This window comes from Pollachius pollachius (assembly GCF_949987615.1).
Source record: "Pollachius pollachius genome assembly, chromosome: 16".
NCBI classification, from domain to species: Eukaryota; Metazoa; Chordata; class Actinopteri; order Gadiformes; family Gadidae; genus Pollachius; species Pollachius pollachius.
Genome location: NC_136949.1, coordinates 14,320,645 through 14,332,305, shown reverse-complemented (window position 1 = coordinate 14,332,305; position 11,661 = coordinate 14,320,645). Strand labels below are relative to the sequence as shown.

The 11,661-nt window shown below is 43.2% G+C and overlaps 2 protein-coding genes across 2 annotated transcripts; one reads left to right on the top strand and one right to left on the bottom strand.

The window, feature by feature from the left end:
• Positions 1–18: 18 nt before the first annotated feature.
• grcc10 (gene rich cluster, C10 gene) lies at positions 19–2,950 on the top strand. The gene is made up of 4 exons (XM_079753537.1): positions 19–66; positions 524–577; positions 773–949; positions 1,072–2,950. Exons 2-4 carry the CDS (start codon positions 526–528, stop codon positions 1,209–1,211), a joined length of 369 nt encoding a protein of 122 aa, XP_079609663.1. The 5' UTR covers positions 19–66; positions 524–525; the 3' UTR covers positions 1,212–2,950.
• Positions 2,291–9,107, bottom strand: LOC307087576 (cytospin-A-like). Its single transcript, XM_079753191.1, has 12 exons — positions 8,765–9,107; positions 8,163–8,254; positions 5,932–6,426; positions 5,378–5,451; positions 4,405–5,108; positions 4,226–4,310; positions 4,040–4,115; positions 3,904–3,940; positions 3,485–3,581; positions 3,264–3,380; positions 2,690–2,749; positions 2,291–2,421 (listed from the first exon to the last, which is right to left on the bottom strand). The coding sequence occupies exons 2-12, from the start codon at positions 8,200–8,202 to the stop codon at positions 2,332–2,334; spliced, it is 1,875 nt and encodes a 624-aa protein (XP_079609317.1). The 5' UTR covers positions 8,203–8,254; positions 8,765–9,107; the 3' UTR covers positions 2,291–2,331.
• Positions 9,108–11,661: the final 2,554 nt, after the last annotated feature.

The window sequence follows — 11,661 nt, the reverse complement described above, 5'->3', positions numbered from 1 at the left end:
TGTCGTAAAGGTCCTAACGTCAAACAGAACCAGGAACTTCACCGCCCGGTTTGTTTTCATCCTTTGGTGAGTACTATTTAACAACATTATCATGCAAAGTATAGTTGCATCCTCTTCGTCAACAATTTATAATAATACATACGCCAATTGAATTGCCAATACATTATGTGCTTGTTTTTCAATAGTCTTTCCTCAAACAAGAGGCAGAGCATCTCCTTATCGATGACTGTTTGCTGTATTCTTGAATTTAAAACCACACTCCCAGGTTGCTTACTGTGGAAGTGAACTGGAAAAAGAAGCTGCATAAATAAACCTCAAATGTTTACCGTACCCGTCTAGAATTCCACTAGAAATTATTTCAGTGGATGTCATGAAAGATGGAAAATTCCATCCACGACATTGTGGACTACAATCACGCCCACGCGAAAATTTGAATTCTGAAGAGTCATTGAATAAATGTATTGCTAATTATCAGTTTATGACCTAATACAACGGTTATTTCCCCCGCCCCCGACCCCCCCAGAAATGGCCTCAGCTCCAGCACCACAACTGACCCTTACTGTTGAGCAGGCCAGAGGTAAGAGCAATATTGCTAAATTATTTTATTAGTACCTTAGCACGTGTTTGTTACTCTTTATAATATATGTGATGCAGCTTTATTAATTCTCAACATTGCTTACTTCCTCATTCAGTTTTCAGATTTAGGTAATATCTGAAATCTTTGCGATACTGTTGTGAGAAAACCTTTTCCCCCCCGTTTGTGTACATACAGTGGTGCTTAGTGAGGTCATCCAGGCCTTCTCTGTACCAGAAAACGTTGCACGGATGGAGGAGGCCAGGGAAAGTGCCTGCAATGACATGGGGAAGATGCTGCAGCTTGTCCTTCCTGTAGCCACACAGATTCAACAAGAGGTTATCAAAGCCTATGGCTTCAACAACGAGGGAGAGGGTAAAGTCATATTTTGATTGTTTTATGTATTGCACATTAACTATTAACCATTCTGAATGATATTCTTGTCACCAGAAACCGCCTGAATGTTCGTGCTGAGCTGATCCTGCCATTCTTTACAGGTGTCCTGAAATTTGCCAGATTAGTGAAGATGTACGAAACTCAGGACCCAGAGATTGCTGCCATGTCGGCAAAACTGAAGTCTCTCCTGTTGCCGCCCCTGTCAACACCACCGATTGGAGGAGCCATACCAGCCTCATGAGGAATGGAATCTCAAAGTGGAAGCTTGTAACATTCATAAACTGCCAACTGGCAATTTGATTGCCCTTATCCATTGTTTCAGTCGTTACAGAAGCCTGCCTGCACTGCATCCCAATTTCATTGTTTAAATCCATGTTGTAAGTAGTGTTTTACCTTTTTACATTGAATGCATAATTGTAGTGAGGCTGCTGGAATGGTGTTATGGTCATAGTATTTATTTATCAGGATCCAGGGCTCCAGACTAACTTTTTTCCCTATCTTTTCACTAATCAAATAGTAGTGAAAACTTTCTCGTTCTCACTGAGACGTTTACGCGCTCGATATTTAATCCCTAGGACCCTCCCCCTCCATAAATTTGCCATTAACAGTGGCCATCCCTATCCTTCTCACACTCATTGGCCTGCTACAGATTCTGGATTCATTGACACGCCCCTTCCCCGTTTAACGTGTACTAATACAAAATTTAAAAAGGGCCAATTTACTGAATTTTGCACACTCTCAAATTTTGGTCGCAAAATGCAACCATTTGGTCGCAGTCTGGAGCCCTGGGATCAATTGTTATGTCATTCACAATAACCCACTTAAATGCCATCATTTTATAATGTGTCAGATATTGACAAATGCCTTTATGTATTAAAATTGTATAAGATAACTTTCCGTCTGTTCTGATCATGTATCACAAACAAAACTTGCACCATTGTAAATGTATACATATAACTTTATTGTGACTAGACGTTTGGAAACTGTTTATAGGCTGTAAATTGTTAAAAATTAAATAGAACTTTGTCTCTCACCTTTCACCCACTCACACAGTGAATACAATCATAAGTTTTATCAGGCCAGCATATAAACTTCACGTCCAGCCCCTCCCTCTGTTGTGCATCGAGTTTGAGAACAGATGTGACATGCGTGACTGGAAGTGTTCATATAAATAAAAGATTAATAGATATACATTTACGCACAAAGTATCATAGAGTGCATCATCAAATTGCTTTGCGTGGCCCAGGCCATTTTAAAGAGATGTGGTTCTCGTGCTGCTCCCTGTGGAGGAGTGATCCTCAGTCCTTTCTGCTGGGGGATGGGTCATTTGAAGGAAGCTTGGGGTGGTTGAAGGTGGTGGATCACATCTCAAAGTGGCGAAAGATACCTTCAATGTATCCCAGTACCCTCTGCCAGTTGGGTCCGTCTGCTTTGAGCATCTCCTCCACCGTCTGCCACATTGCGGTCATTAAAAGCATATCACAGATAAACCCCCAATGTTCTAACGTTAAGGCCTATAAATAAAGTGCCATTATTAATATATGCCCTGTTTTGTAATCAAATATTGATCCAAGATTGAAATCTGTTGATTTGGAATTACAGTTAAACATTTTTATTTTTTATTGAAAATCATAATAACTGAATTGATATATCAAGAGTCTTGAGCTCTACCTAAATGTGATTGAGGTTGGAAAACTTTCTTCCTTCCTCACTTCTTACCAGTGTGGCTGTGATTCCAATACTGTTCCCAGTTTGGAAAGCAAGGTCTAGGTTTCCTTTCTGTAAGATTAGAAGAAGGAACCGAATCAGTCGTAGAAAGACTTTCCCTTGTCATAGTAGCACTTTGGGCCAATAGGATCCTCCAGATTTGTATCGGTTTGGGAATCCTGCTCATTTATGTGTGTGTTGTCTATTTTATTTGTATTGTATGTCTTTTAAATGGACCTTGAGTCTAATAATAAAAGTTGATGATGATGATGATGATGTCAATGATGTCAATTGCTGCTTAATAATATCAATTGGCAAATGTTCCAACTTAGAGTATTTTCTGTTCTTAAAATGACAAATTTGTCTCAGTATTGATCAAAGAACCAGTGGCTGGAATCTGTTCTTTATCTGTAGTTTCAGTTACTTGGATCAGTCTATACTATAAAAAATAAAAGGAAATACATATGGATATGCATAGAAAAATCCAGAAATATATAAATATTGGCATTTGAATGATATAGCATTTGAATGATATGATATCCCTTCTAGGACTGGAACTTTAGAACTTCTGAGTATTTTCTCTCACCTTGTCCTCAGGTGTGAGGCTGCCGTATGGGACGTGCGACGGCATGTAGGTGTGGTACACAGCGCAGAAGGCCAGGCCATCCTCCCAGCTGCTGCTGAAGTTTGTGATCTCAATATTCTGTCCAAACACATTTTCAGTTCAGAGATCCATCCCCGCTCAAAGGTCAAATTCAGCAAAAACTGTGTGCACTGTTGGATAGGAGTAACTTTTTAATCTCCAACCTTATATCCCTTGGTACGGGTTTGGCACCAGCGGAGCAAGGCATTTCTCCTGGAGCCACCGTGACGTCGTAGCAGAACGCTAAAGGCATCCTGAGGTCTGTGGAAGCAGCAGAACAGGGGAGAGTTTTGAGAAAATAGCGATTAACTCCTCTCAGGGGTCATGTTATGCCTTTCTTTGTAGGATCAACTCCTGTATTAAATGCGTGTTTATGTCATCAAATTCTCTTTTTACAATCCCATTACTCCCAGTTGGCATCAGAGTGATGCAACATCCATTTTACAGTTCACTTAATCTTTGTTTAAAATTTCGATTGGATGTATTGCTAGTCACAAGTCCTAACCCAAAAGGTGGCACCAACTGTCATGTCTGCCATCATGAAACTAATCAAATTTCTAAACAATATAACTTGTTTATTTACCTAGCGGAATCAGGGTTTGGGTCCTCATCCGGCTTTTCTTCAAGCAAAACAAACACAGCAAACATTTAAAATAATCAAAACCAAAGAAAATGTAATTAAACGGAATATCGATGCAGTTAATACAACGTTGACTTACTTGTAGAAAAGTTGGACCAACTGTCTTGCCGTTGCAGAAGCCTGGTCGTCTTTTTCTCTTTGGCAGGCTCTTCCTTCTAGAAAAGGTTAGGAACAAACTTATCGCCATTGAACAGCAAAACCTTTTTTTATAAAACATTGGGTGCAATGTCTGTTAAACATTGTGCATGGATTTAATCCACTCCACCTTGCATAGCGGCAACGTTGAACTGTTGTTTTGGCAGGGGCTGCTTTTATTGGTGTTTTCAGGGAGAGGGAGTCGAGAAAGGCTCCTGAGAAAAGACAAAAAGAAAATCCCTTGATGCATGATTGTCTGTCATGCAATAAAACAAAGAGAGCCCGTTGAGGAAAGTCCCGGCCACTTACCAGGATCTTTCAGAAAGCATCAACACTCTCCTGTGGTCTGGAGTACCGTTGCCTGCCTCCGCCTCCTTCTTCTTCTTAATGGCAGCCAAACTGAGAATGTACGCCTCAGCGACACCCTTTCCAGCAAGCTGCGTCTTCTCCGACTCCGGGTCACCCTCCCCCCCGAGGCTCCCCACGCAACCACGCGTCCCTCCGTCCTCCACACCTTTTGGATGTGCCACGCAATGTCCTTCCACGTCCTGAGCTTCCACATCCGTGTGCACCCCTTCAAGCAGCTTCTCCTCCAAGTCCTTCTTTCCCACCGCGACCAGTGCGCAGTTCTGCCGCCTACCCTCCTCTTTCCCGTCGTTACCCTGCTCCTCCTCCGAGGAGTCTCCCACCACATTCAACTCTGGCTCTGCCCCGTCCTTCGCCAAACCGCGTGCACTGATTCGAGCGTCCGACCCCGTGTGCCCCCGCCGCCGCCTCTCTGCGTTCAGCGTGGACAGCTGATGACGGGCGTCTTGGTGCTGGGCTTCCAGGTCCCGCAGCTCCCGGTCCTGCTCCTGCTGTCTCCTCAGGGCCTGGGCCAGCCGGGCCTCTGTGGCGCCGTGGTGCTCCTGGAGCGCACCCAGCGCCTGCTCGGCCTCCGCACGGAGCCTGTCCGCCACGGACACCGCCACCTGCAGGTCACGCTGGAACTGCAGCCACTCTGCCCTCTCAGTCTGCAGAGTCACAGGGGGAGCGGAGTTAAAGAACAATTCAGGTTGAACAGTTATGCATCTTAATAATCATTAAGTTAACATTAAAAATTAATATTCAAGTGAGATGATTTTTCTCCATAGTCATGTCCCTTCACAGTATGTTCCTGTTCATTTGCGAGAAAACCAATACAATTCTTGAACTGCATAGGTTGGATAGCCACAGCATACATAGTTGCCTCTCTCAGTAACCAGTACTTTGGTGATGGAGCAAGATAGGAGATCTGAGTTACCCGTAGAGTCTCCTTTAATCCGTTTACCTCCTCGAGCAGCTCACCCCTCTCTGACACCAAGCGCCTGAGGAGCTCTGGCAAAGGTACAAACAAACAAGGCCCCTACTAAAAAATACGAGACATCACAGGATGGATTCTATGCCATTTTAGTCATTTGAGGAAGAGTTGTCGGGTAGTTAGTGCAGTTTTAATAAGCATGCCCACTAGGGGGCAGTTTACAACTACACAAAAAATAAAGAGTTTATTGTTCTTTCACAATCAAATATTTATTGAAATAGCAAAATGAGAAGTATAAAACCCAAATGATATACCTAAATATCATTCCCGTCAAGGGATGGGGCTAGGCCTTGATGTTTTGTTATTCTCGAGGGGGAAACTATACCGTCAGTTAAAATGTAATCCAAATCAGAAACAGACAGGATGACGATATTCCTTCAAATTAAAACCAGATTAAAAAACAGCATCAGCTGGGTAAGCAAATTCCCCGAAGCTTAAACACTGCCCTGTGCCCAACTTTCACAGTTCGGTTCAACAAGCAGACATGGTGGCCCTACCTACTGCTCCGACTGAGTCCTCAGGACCGGGGCTGAGGCCCAGCGAGGCCCTGTAGTACTCCATCAGACTCCGCATCACAAGACTCGTCTCCTGGCCCACCTGCTCTGCCCCCAGCGGGGACTCCAGCCCACTGTCTCTCTCCTGCCAGACTTGCTCCGTCGGCGAGCTCCAGGGCAGCGGCATCGGCGCCGGGCTGAGTGAGCCCACGGTCCCACAATGCTTTGCTCCCGCCTCTTCCTCTTCCTTTTTTTCGTGACTCAGAGACATCTGTGGAGAACTTTGACTCTCCATGCTGATCAGTGCCCACTCCCCCTGAAGGAGCTGCTGCCGCGGGCAGTTGCTTGGGACCGGGGTAGGGGGGCAGGGACTGCAGGGGCTACAGGGGGTCTGCATCTTGTTGGTGAAGACTGAGGAGGAGGAGGAGGCCAAAGCAGCGAGCTGGGCTTCTTCTGAGGGGCTCGTAGGAGGCGTGTGGAAGAAATCCAGAGGAGAACCTGGAAGTAAATACACATTACCCTGGAAGTTACTATGAACATACATTTTTTTTGTAAAAGAGCACACAAAAGAGAATATATGATTGAAGTAACAATATTAACAGTAAAAACTTTGTATATCCAGAAATCAATACTGAAACGTTCCAGTTCAGTATTGTGAACTTTCAGATACTCCTAAATGCTCTGATCTTGGTATCACTGGGACGGTGCATAAATGGTTAGAAATGAATGCTACCTCACTAGTAGGTTCTGTAGGGTGACGTGTGCAAGTATGATCAGTTGATGTGTGGTGTTCCACAGGGGTCAGTTCTTGGACCTCGAACATTCTTGTTGTACACATAATCTCAGGGATCAATCATTGAGGCCACCGGTTTCTCCGACCACGGTCAGGTATTCCGACAAAAACCTGCCCTAAAGAGAGCTTCATACAGGCAGGACCATCCATCCCACATCCAACCAATGCTCTGGTCATCTCATGGCTGGTATACTGTAATGCTTTACTGGTCGGGCGAAAATCAATGCACAGGATTCAGAATGCTGAAGCACTTGACAACCACTTATAATAATTAAAAAACTTTATATTGTCCAGTCTGTGTTTCTCAGCCTTGATTCAAGGTAGACAGTTGCCAGACCATGAATCAATGACTGCATGATTGATTGATGCGGTCGATTAGTTGAGCTTCTCTTGCCACTCTTTGACACACACACACACACACACACACACACACGCACACACACCAACAGGGCAAAGACATCCTGCCTGAGGGACGCACAGTTCAGAATTTTTTGTCTTCACCCAAATATTGAGCTTGAGATCCCACAGATGGCAAATGGATGCTGCCATTTTTAATTGCTTGCCGTGATTATTGAAGTGTTGCCTTTGCACACACAGGGTTCTAATGTGCACCCTGGAGAATTAAATGATTCTGGTGCTTTATTTCTACTCTGCTGTCGGGCCGGTCTGTGCTAATGCTAACTCACCAATCTGTCTGGATACGACTGTGTACTCAGGAAGCTAATCTCCTCCCAGTCCACTCCTTGCAAACTGGGAGGAGGAAGAGCATCACTTATCTATTATTAGAATCCAAAACGAGAAAGAATGAGTGAATTAAAAATATTATATATATATATATATATATATATATACGTATGGCAGAGGAAGGCGATCAAGTGTAAGAGGCGTCAGTCAGAATTAGAGTTAGTTTAAGGTATCACAGCATATTTTAGCTGAACAAAATAAATGGTTTTGATTAATGTATAGAGATTCCCACATTCTACCTTAATTCACATGCACAATGGGACTCTGTAAAAGGCACACAATCTGCGAGTGTGGGAACCAGGAAGAAAATAGCTAGAAACTATTTTAACAGCTCAATAGACAGAACGCAAGGAGACAATTGAACATTCATGCAATAATCTAAGATAAAATGTGTTTGTGCCTTCATTTAGAGGCAGAGAAGGAGGATGTGCCATAACAAAATATGCCAAAGCATTTATTCTATAAAATAACCGGTTAAAAGATAATAATTAGTAATTAGGTCGAATAAAAATGAAATATCAATTAATTCAGCAAGAAGATATTGATAAAACGATTCGTTTTGTTAGTAGGAACAAAAAGTCCTATAGGCCAGAACCCTTAATATTTCCAAAATAAAACCTCCCCAAAAGTAATATGCAGGAATACTAGTGTACTGGAATAGTTCACTTGAGCTTTGTATTTGTAGGGCAGACCATACCTGTATGGCCAATACTGTCCTTGCCAGCGTGGTTCCCCATGGTGGTCAGGATAGGGTCTAGATGGTCAGTGGACGCTGGCTCTTCCGTTTGGCTGGTGGAGAGTGAGGAAAAATAATGGTCCATATGTATTTCAACAATACAGGCTATTGCGGACATATGTTGTCCTCATATCCACCTAAGGATAGGCCATTTCATTTTGATCACCATGATAACATGTTAATCAATTCGGCCTACCCATGTTGAGAGTGTGGAAAGGGAAATAGCCTACGACGTGTCTACACATAGATTCCGAGGGGTAGGCTACGATGGAAACAAATAGACAGGCGGTATATCGTAACCAGTGAGAAGCAGTAACACGAACGGTATGCTGTGAGGAAGGTAGCCTCCCCATTTCACAGAATTTACACGGACAAATCAAGGGGTTAGTTATGTGTCGTCCCCTCTGGCATCCGTGCACTTGGTTAAATGATAACCCTTCGGTTTAGTGTAAAACATGCTAGTTGCTCCAAAAGTTGTTTAGGTTAGGAGGAAGGCGGAGGACATCGCTGCGCCCGACGCCTGCAGGCTAAAGAACTCCTAGTTGTTAGTTCCCGCATCTTACCTGCCAACCTATCCGCAGTGACCGCCCGGCGTCTGACCCCAGACCTCAACGCTCTCAACCCCGCGAGGCTTCAATGGTCGCTGGCTTCACTTGCACACAGACACACACATCAACAAATGTATGTGTGATCATCACCGATCACGCCAGTCACATCAGTTGTCCACCCAGAGCTGAGGAAAAGGAAGCGCACACTTGACTAGCCTGCACGAGCGTCAACTTTTCAATCGCATCACTCCCATCCCAATGCGACAAAAAGGAGACATGACGGTGGAAACAAACCGGCTGCGACGCCGCACCCCTAGATGGAAATATGTGTTGTGTTGGGACGGAATCAGCAGCACCAAATCTATTCCAGTTATACGCTGTGTGTGTGGGCGATAATGTTTCTCCTTTGTATGCGGCGGCGGCCGAGCGTGTAGTGATTCCTTGCGACACTAGGCTACGCAGTTGAGACTGAGACGTTCTGCTGCGCCCAGCATTCCTTGCATAACTTTCATATTTCGTAACCGGTTAATTCATAATTTAGAACCGGTAGATCCATCATTCTCTAATCAACACCATAGCCGATGATTATTTTTTCCATGACACACACACACACACACACACACACACACACACACACACACACACACACACACACACACACACATTGAACAGCTAATTAACAACGGTCCATTAGGAGAACCAATCCAACACTATTTGTTGATGTGTTTGCTATAGGCTACATGACTACCCGGTCACCTGCTGTGCGATGCTGCGACCCATGTCGTCCTCTATAACAAGTAAATTGAAGGGGCGTTGCCAGGGGAGCCGGCCCATCTGGTAAACCTGGTACACGTCATTGAGACGCTCCCATAATTGAGTCCCCTCCATAGTTAAATGGTCTCGTCTGATTTAGAGCCCTTGCAAAGTAGTTGCAAAGTCCTAAAATCTTTGCATATTCGTGTGCTTTTCTTTTACAAACAACCCATCGCAATTGTGCATGATAGGCTCCGGTTTCTTACAATAGTCACAACCGAAAATGTATGAATTGGTGTCGGAAGGAGACGGAAAATAACGAAGAAGAGGGTGGCCGTTGCCCGATCGTTGTACTTTGCAGAATTTAAATACAACCATACATAATATTCCTATAAAGCTTAAAAACATAAAAAACAACCTGCAGCCTGCAATGGGCCGTATAAACGGCAGTGCTAAGTGGCAAGGCATAGGCCTACTTGATTAAAATAACCCATTCGTTATAAATAGAGTTATTTGAAAGTGAATCATGTAGAAGTTTATCTTCTAGTATAGTAAACATTGGCAGTAGTAGCTATGGTCAAGAGTCATCGTCTGCAGAAGTCATCCACTAGCGGCACTACTGGATGACTTGTTCATACTGCTGCTGTTGATGTAGCATCTGGTGGAAATTCCAGCAAATATAATTTAATATTATGTGCCTCAATTTGTGAGTGAGATTGGCAAATATTCGCATCCAATTTTTTTTTCCCTTAATTTATTTTGTAGCGAGTTTCGATGAATCCACTTCAATTGTATTGGAGTACAAGTATACTTTATATTTGAAGTGTGGTAAATGGGCAAGTTGACTGAAATATAAGAACAAAAGGTACTCCAGAAAAAAAACAGATGACTTCATTGATCCTATTGGAAATTATTTGTTAAAGTTGCTCAGTTCAAGCCAGAAACATCAAAGTAAAAATACTGGAAAAAATATAACTAGCGAAATAAACATAAAATACAGCTTAAATATGAATTTTATATTCAAAGATAACATATAGATCTAACCAACAGCAGAATGTCATAAAATATGCTTGTACAATTAACTATAACTGAAGCTAAGTTAAAGTATGTTAGCATCTTCGGTACTAAATTGCAGGAATATTGCACAGGTCATCTGGATAGGATAAATAGTAGAATGACTTAGTTTAAGTGACTGAATTAAATGGAAAATAGACTACAGAGTTCAAAGTGACTCCCTCAGTTACTGTAGTGAGAGGTGTTTAAGAGTGATGGCCACAAGCATGTTTTTGGGGAAGCATTACACCATCTTCAATGGAACAGGGCTGTCTACACAGACCTTGATGTAGTCTGTGACGCCGTCTGGGAGACCATCAAGACTACCCTCCTCCCAGTATGGCTCCCACAGTGCCTCCCGGTCACTCAGTGGCCTCGTAGCAGTCCTGGAGAGCATCGCTGACCTCGGATCAACTCAAGCACCGTAACAAAGCATTTACACGTTGTTACTTTACACCACTGACCAACAGTTTAGCTGGAACAACCATCCTATATCTGGGTGGACACTCCCACATTGGATGTCACTGTTCTTTGAATATAAATCTCAAAAACATTTTCCATACAATGGTGGTACGTGGCAAGGGCGTAGGAACCGGGGGGGACGGAGGGGACGTGTCCCCTCCAATATCGGAGACAGGCGCATTTGTCCCACCTAAAAATTATACCGGATCTGTCAGGTTTCCGATATGTGTCCCCCCCAATGTTAAACTCATTCCTACGCCCCTGGTACGTGGTATATAGGTAGTAGCGGTATGTTGTATGCTGTTTAGAGAGTGGATAATATCATGTGATTTGATCTTGATTTGATTTATTTATTGATGTGATCTATTTACTGCATTGATATGTTGAAATTCATCCTCTACATTGAACCCATTTTGCTATAAGCAGTGGTGACCACTGGGAAGCACCTGGGAACCAACTCGAGACGTAGTGCCCTAGCTATCTACAGCTGTATATCTACATTACATTAAGAGAATGTCAAGTGGACTTTCAATCAGCTCTTTAGAAAATAAAAATAAAATGATTGGTTTAATGTTTTTACTTTTGTATTGTATTTCAATAATTATCCAATTTAGATCAGGATAATCTAATTATAGAATATCTAA

Coding starts and splice junctions, on each gene's coding strand:
- grcc10 (XM_079753537.1), top strand. CDS start 526: ATGGCCTCAGCTCCAGCACCACAACTGACCCTTACTGTTGAGCAGGCC. Junction 578..772: donor TACTGTTGAGCAGGCCAGAG/GTAAGAGCAATA, acceptor GTGTACATACAG/TGGTGCTTAGTGAGGTCATC. Junction 950..1,071: donor CTTCAACAACGAGGGAGAGG/GTAAAGTCATAT, acceptor CATTCTTTACAG/GTGTCCTGAAATTTGCCAGA.
- LOC307087576 (XM_079753191.1), bottom strand. CDS start 8,202: ATGGGGAACCACGCTGGCAAGGACAGTATTGGCCATACAG. Junction 4,116..4,225: donor CAACGTTGCCGCTATGCAAG/GTGGAGTGGATT, acceptor AACCTTTTCTAG/AAGGAAGAGCCTGCCAAAGA. Junction 3,941..4,039: donor TTGGTCCAACTTTTCTACAA/GTAAGTCAACGT, acceptor TTTTGCTTGAAG/AAAAGCCGGATGAGGACCCA.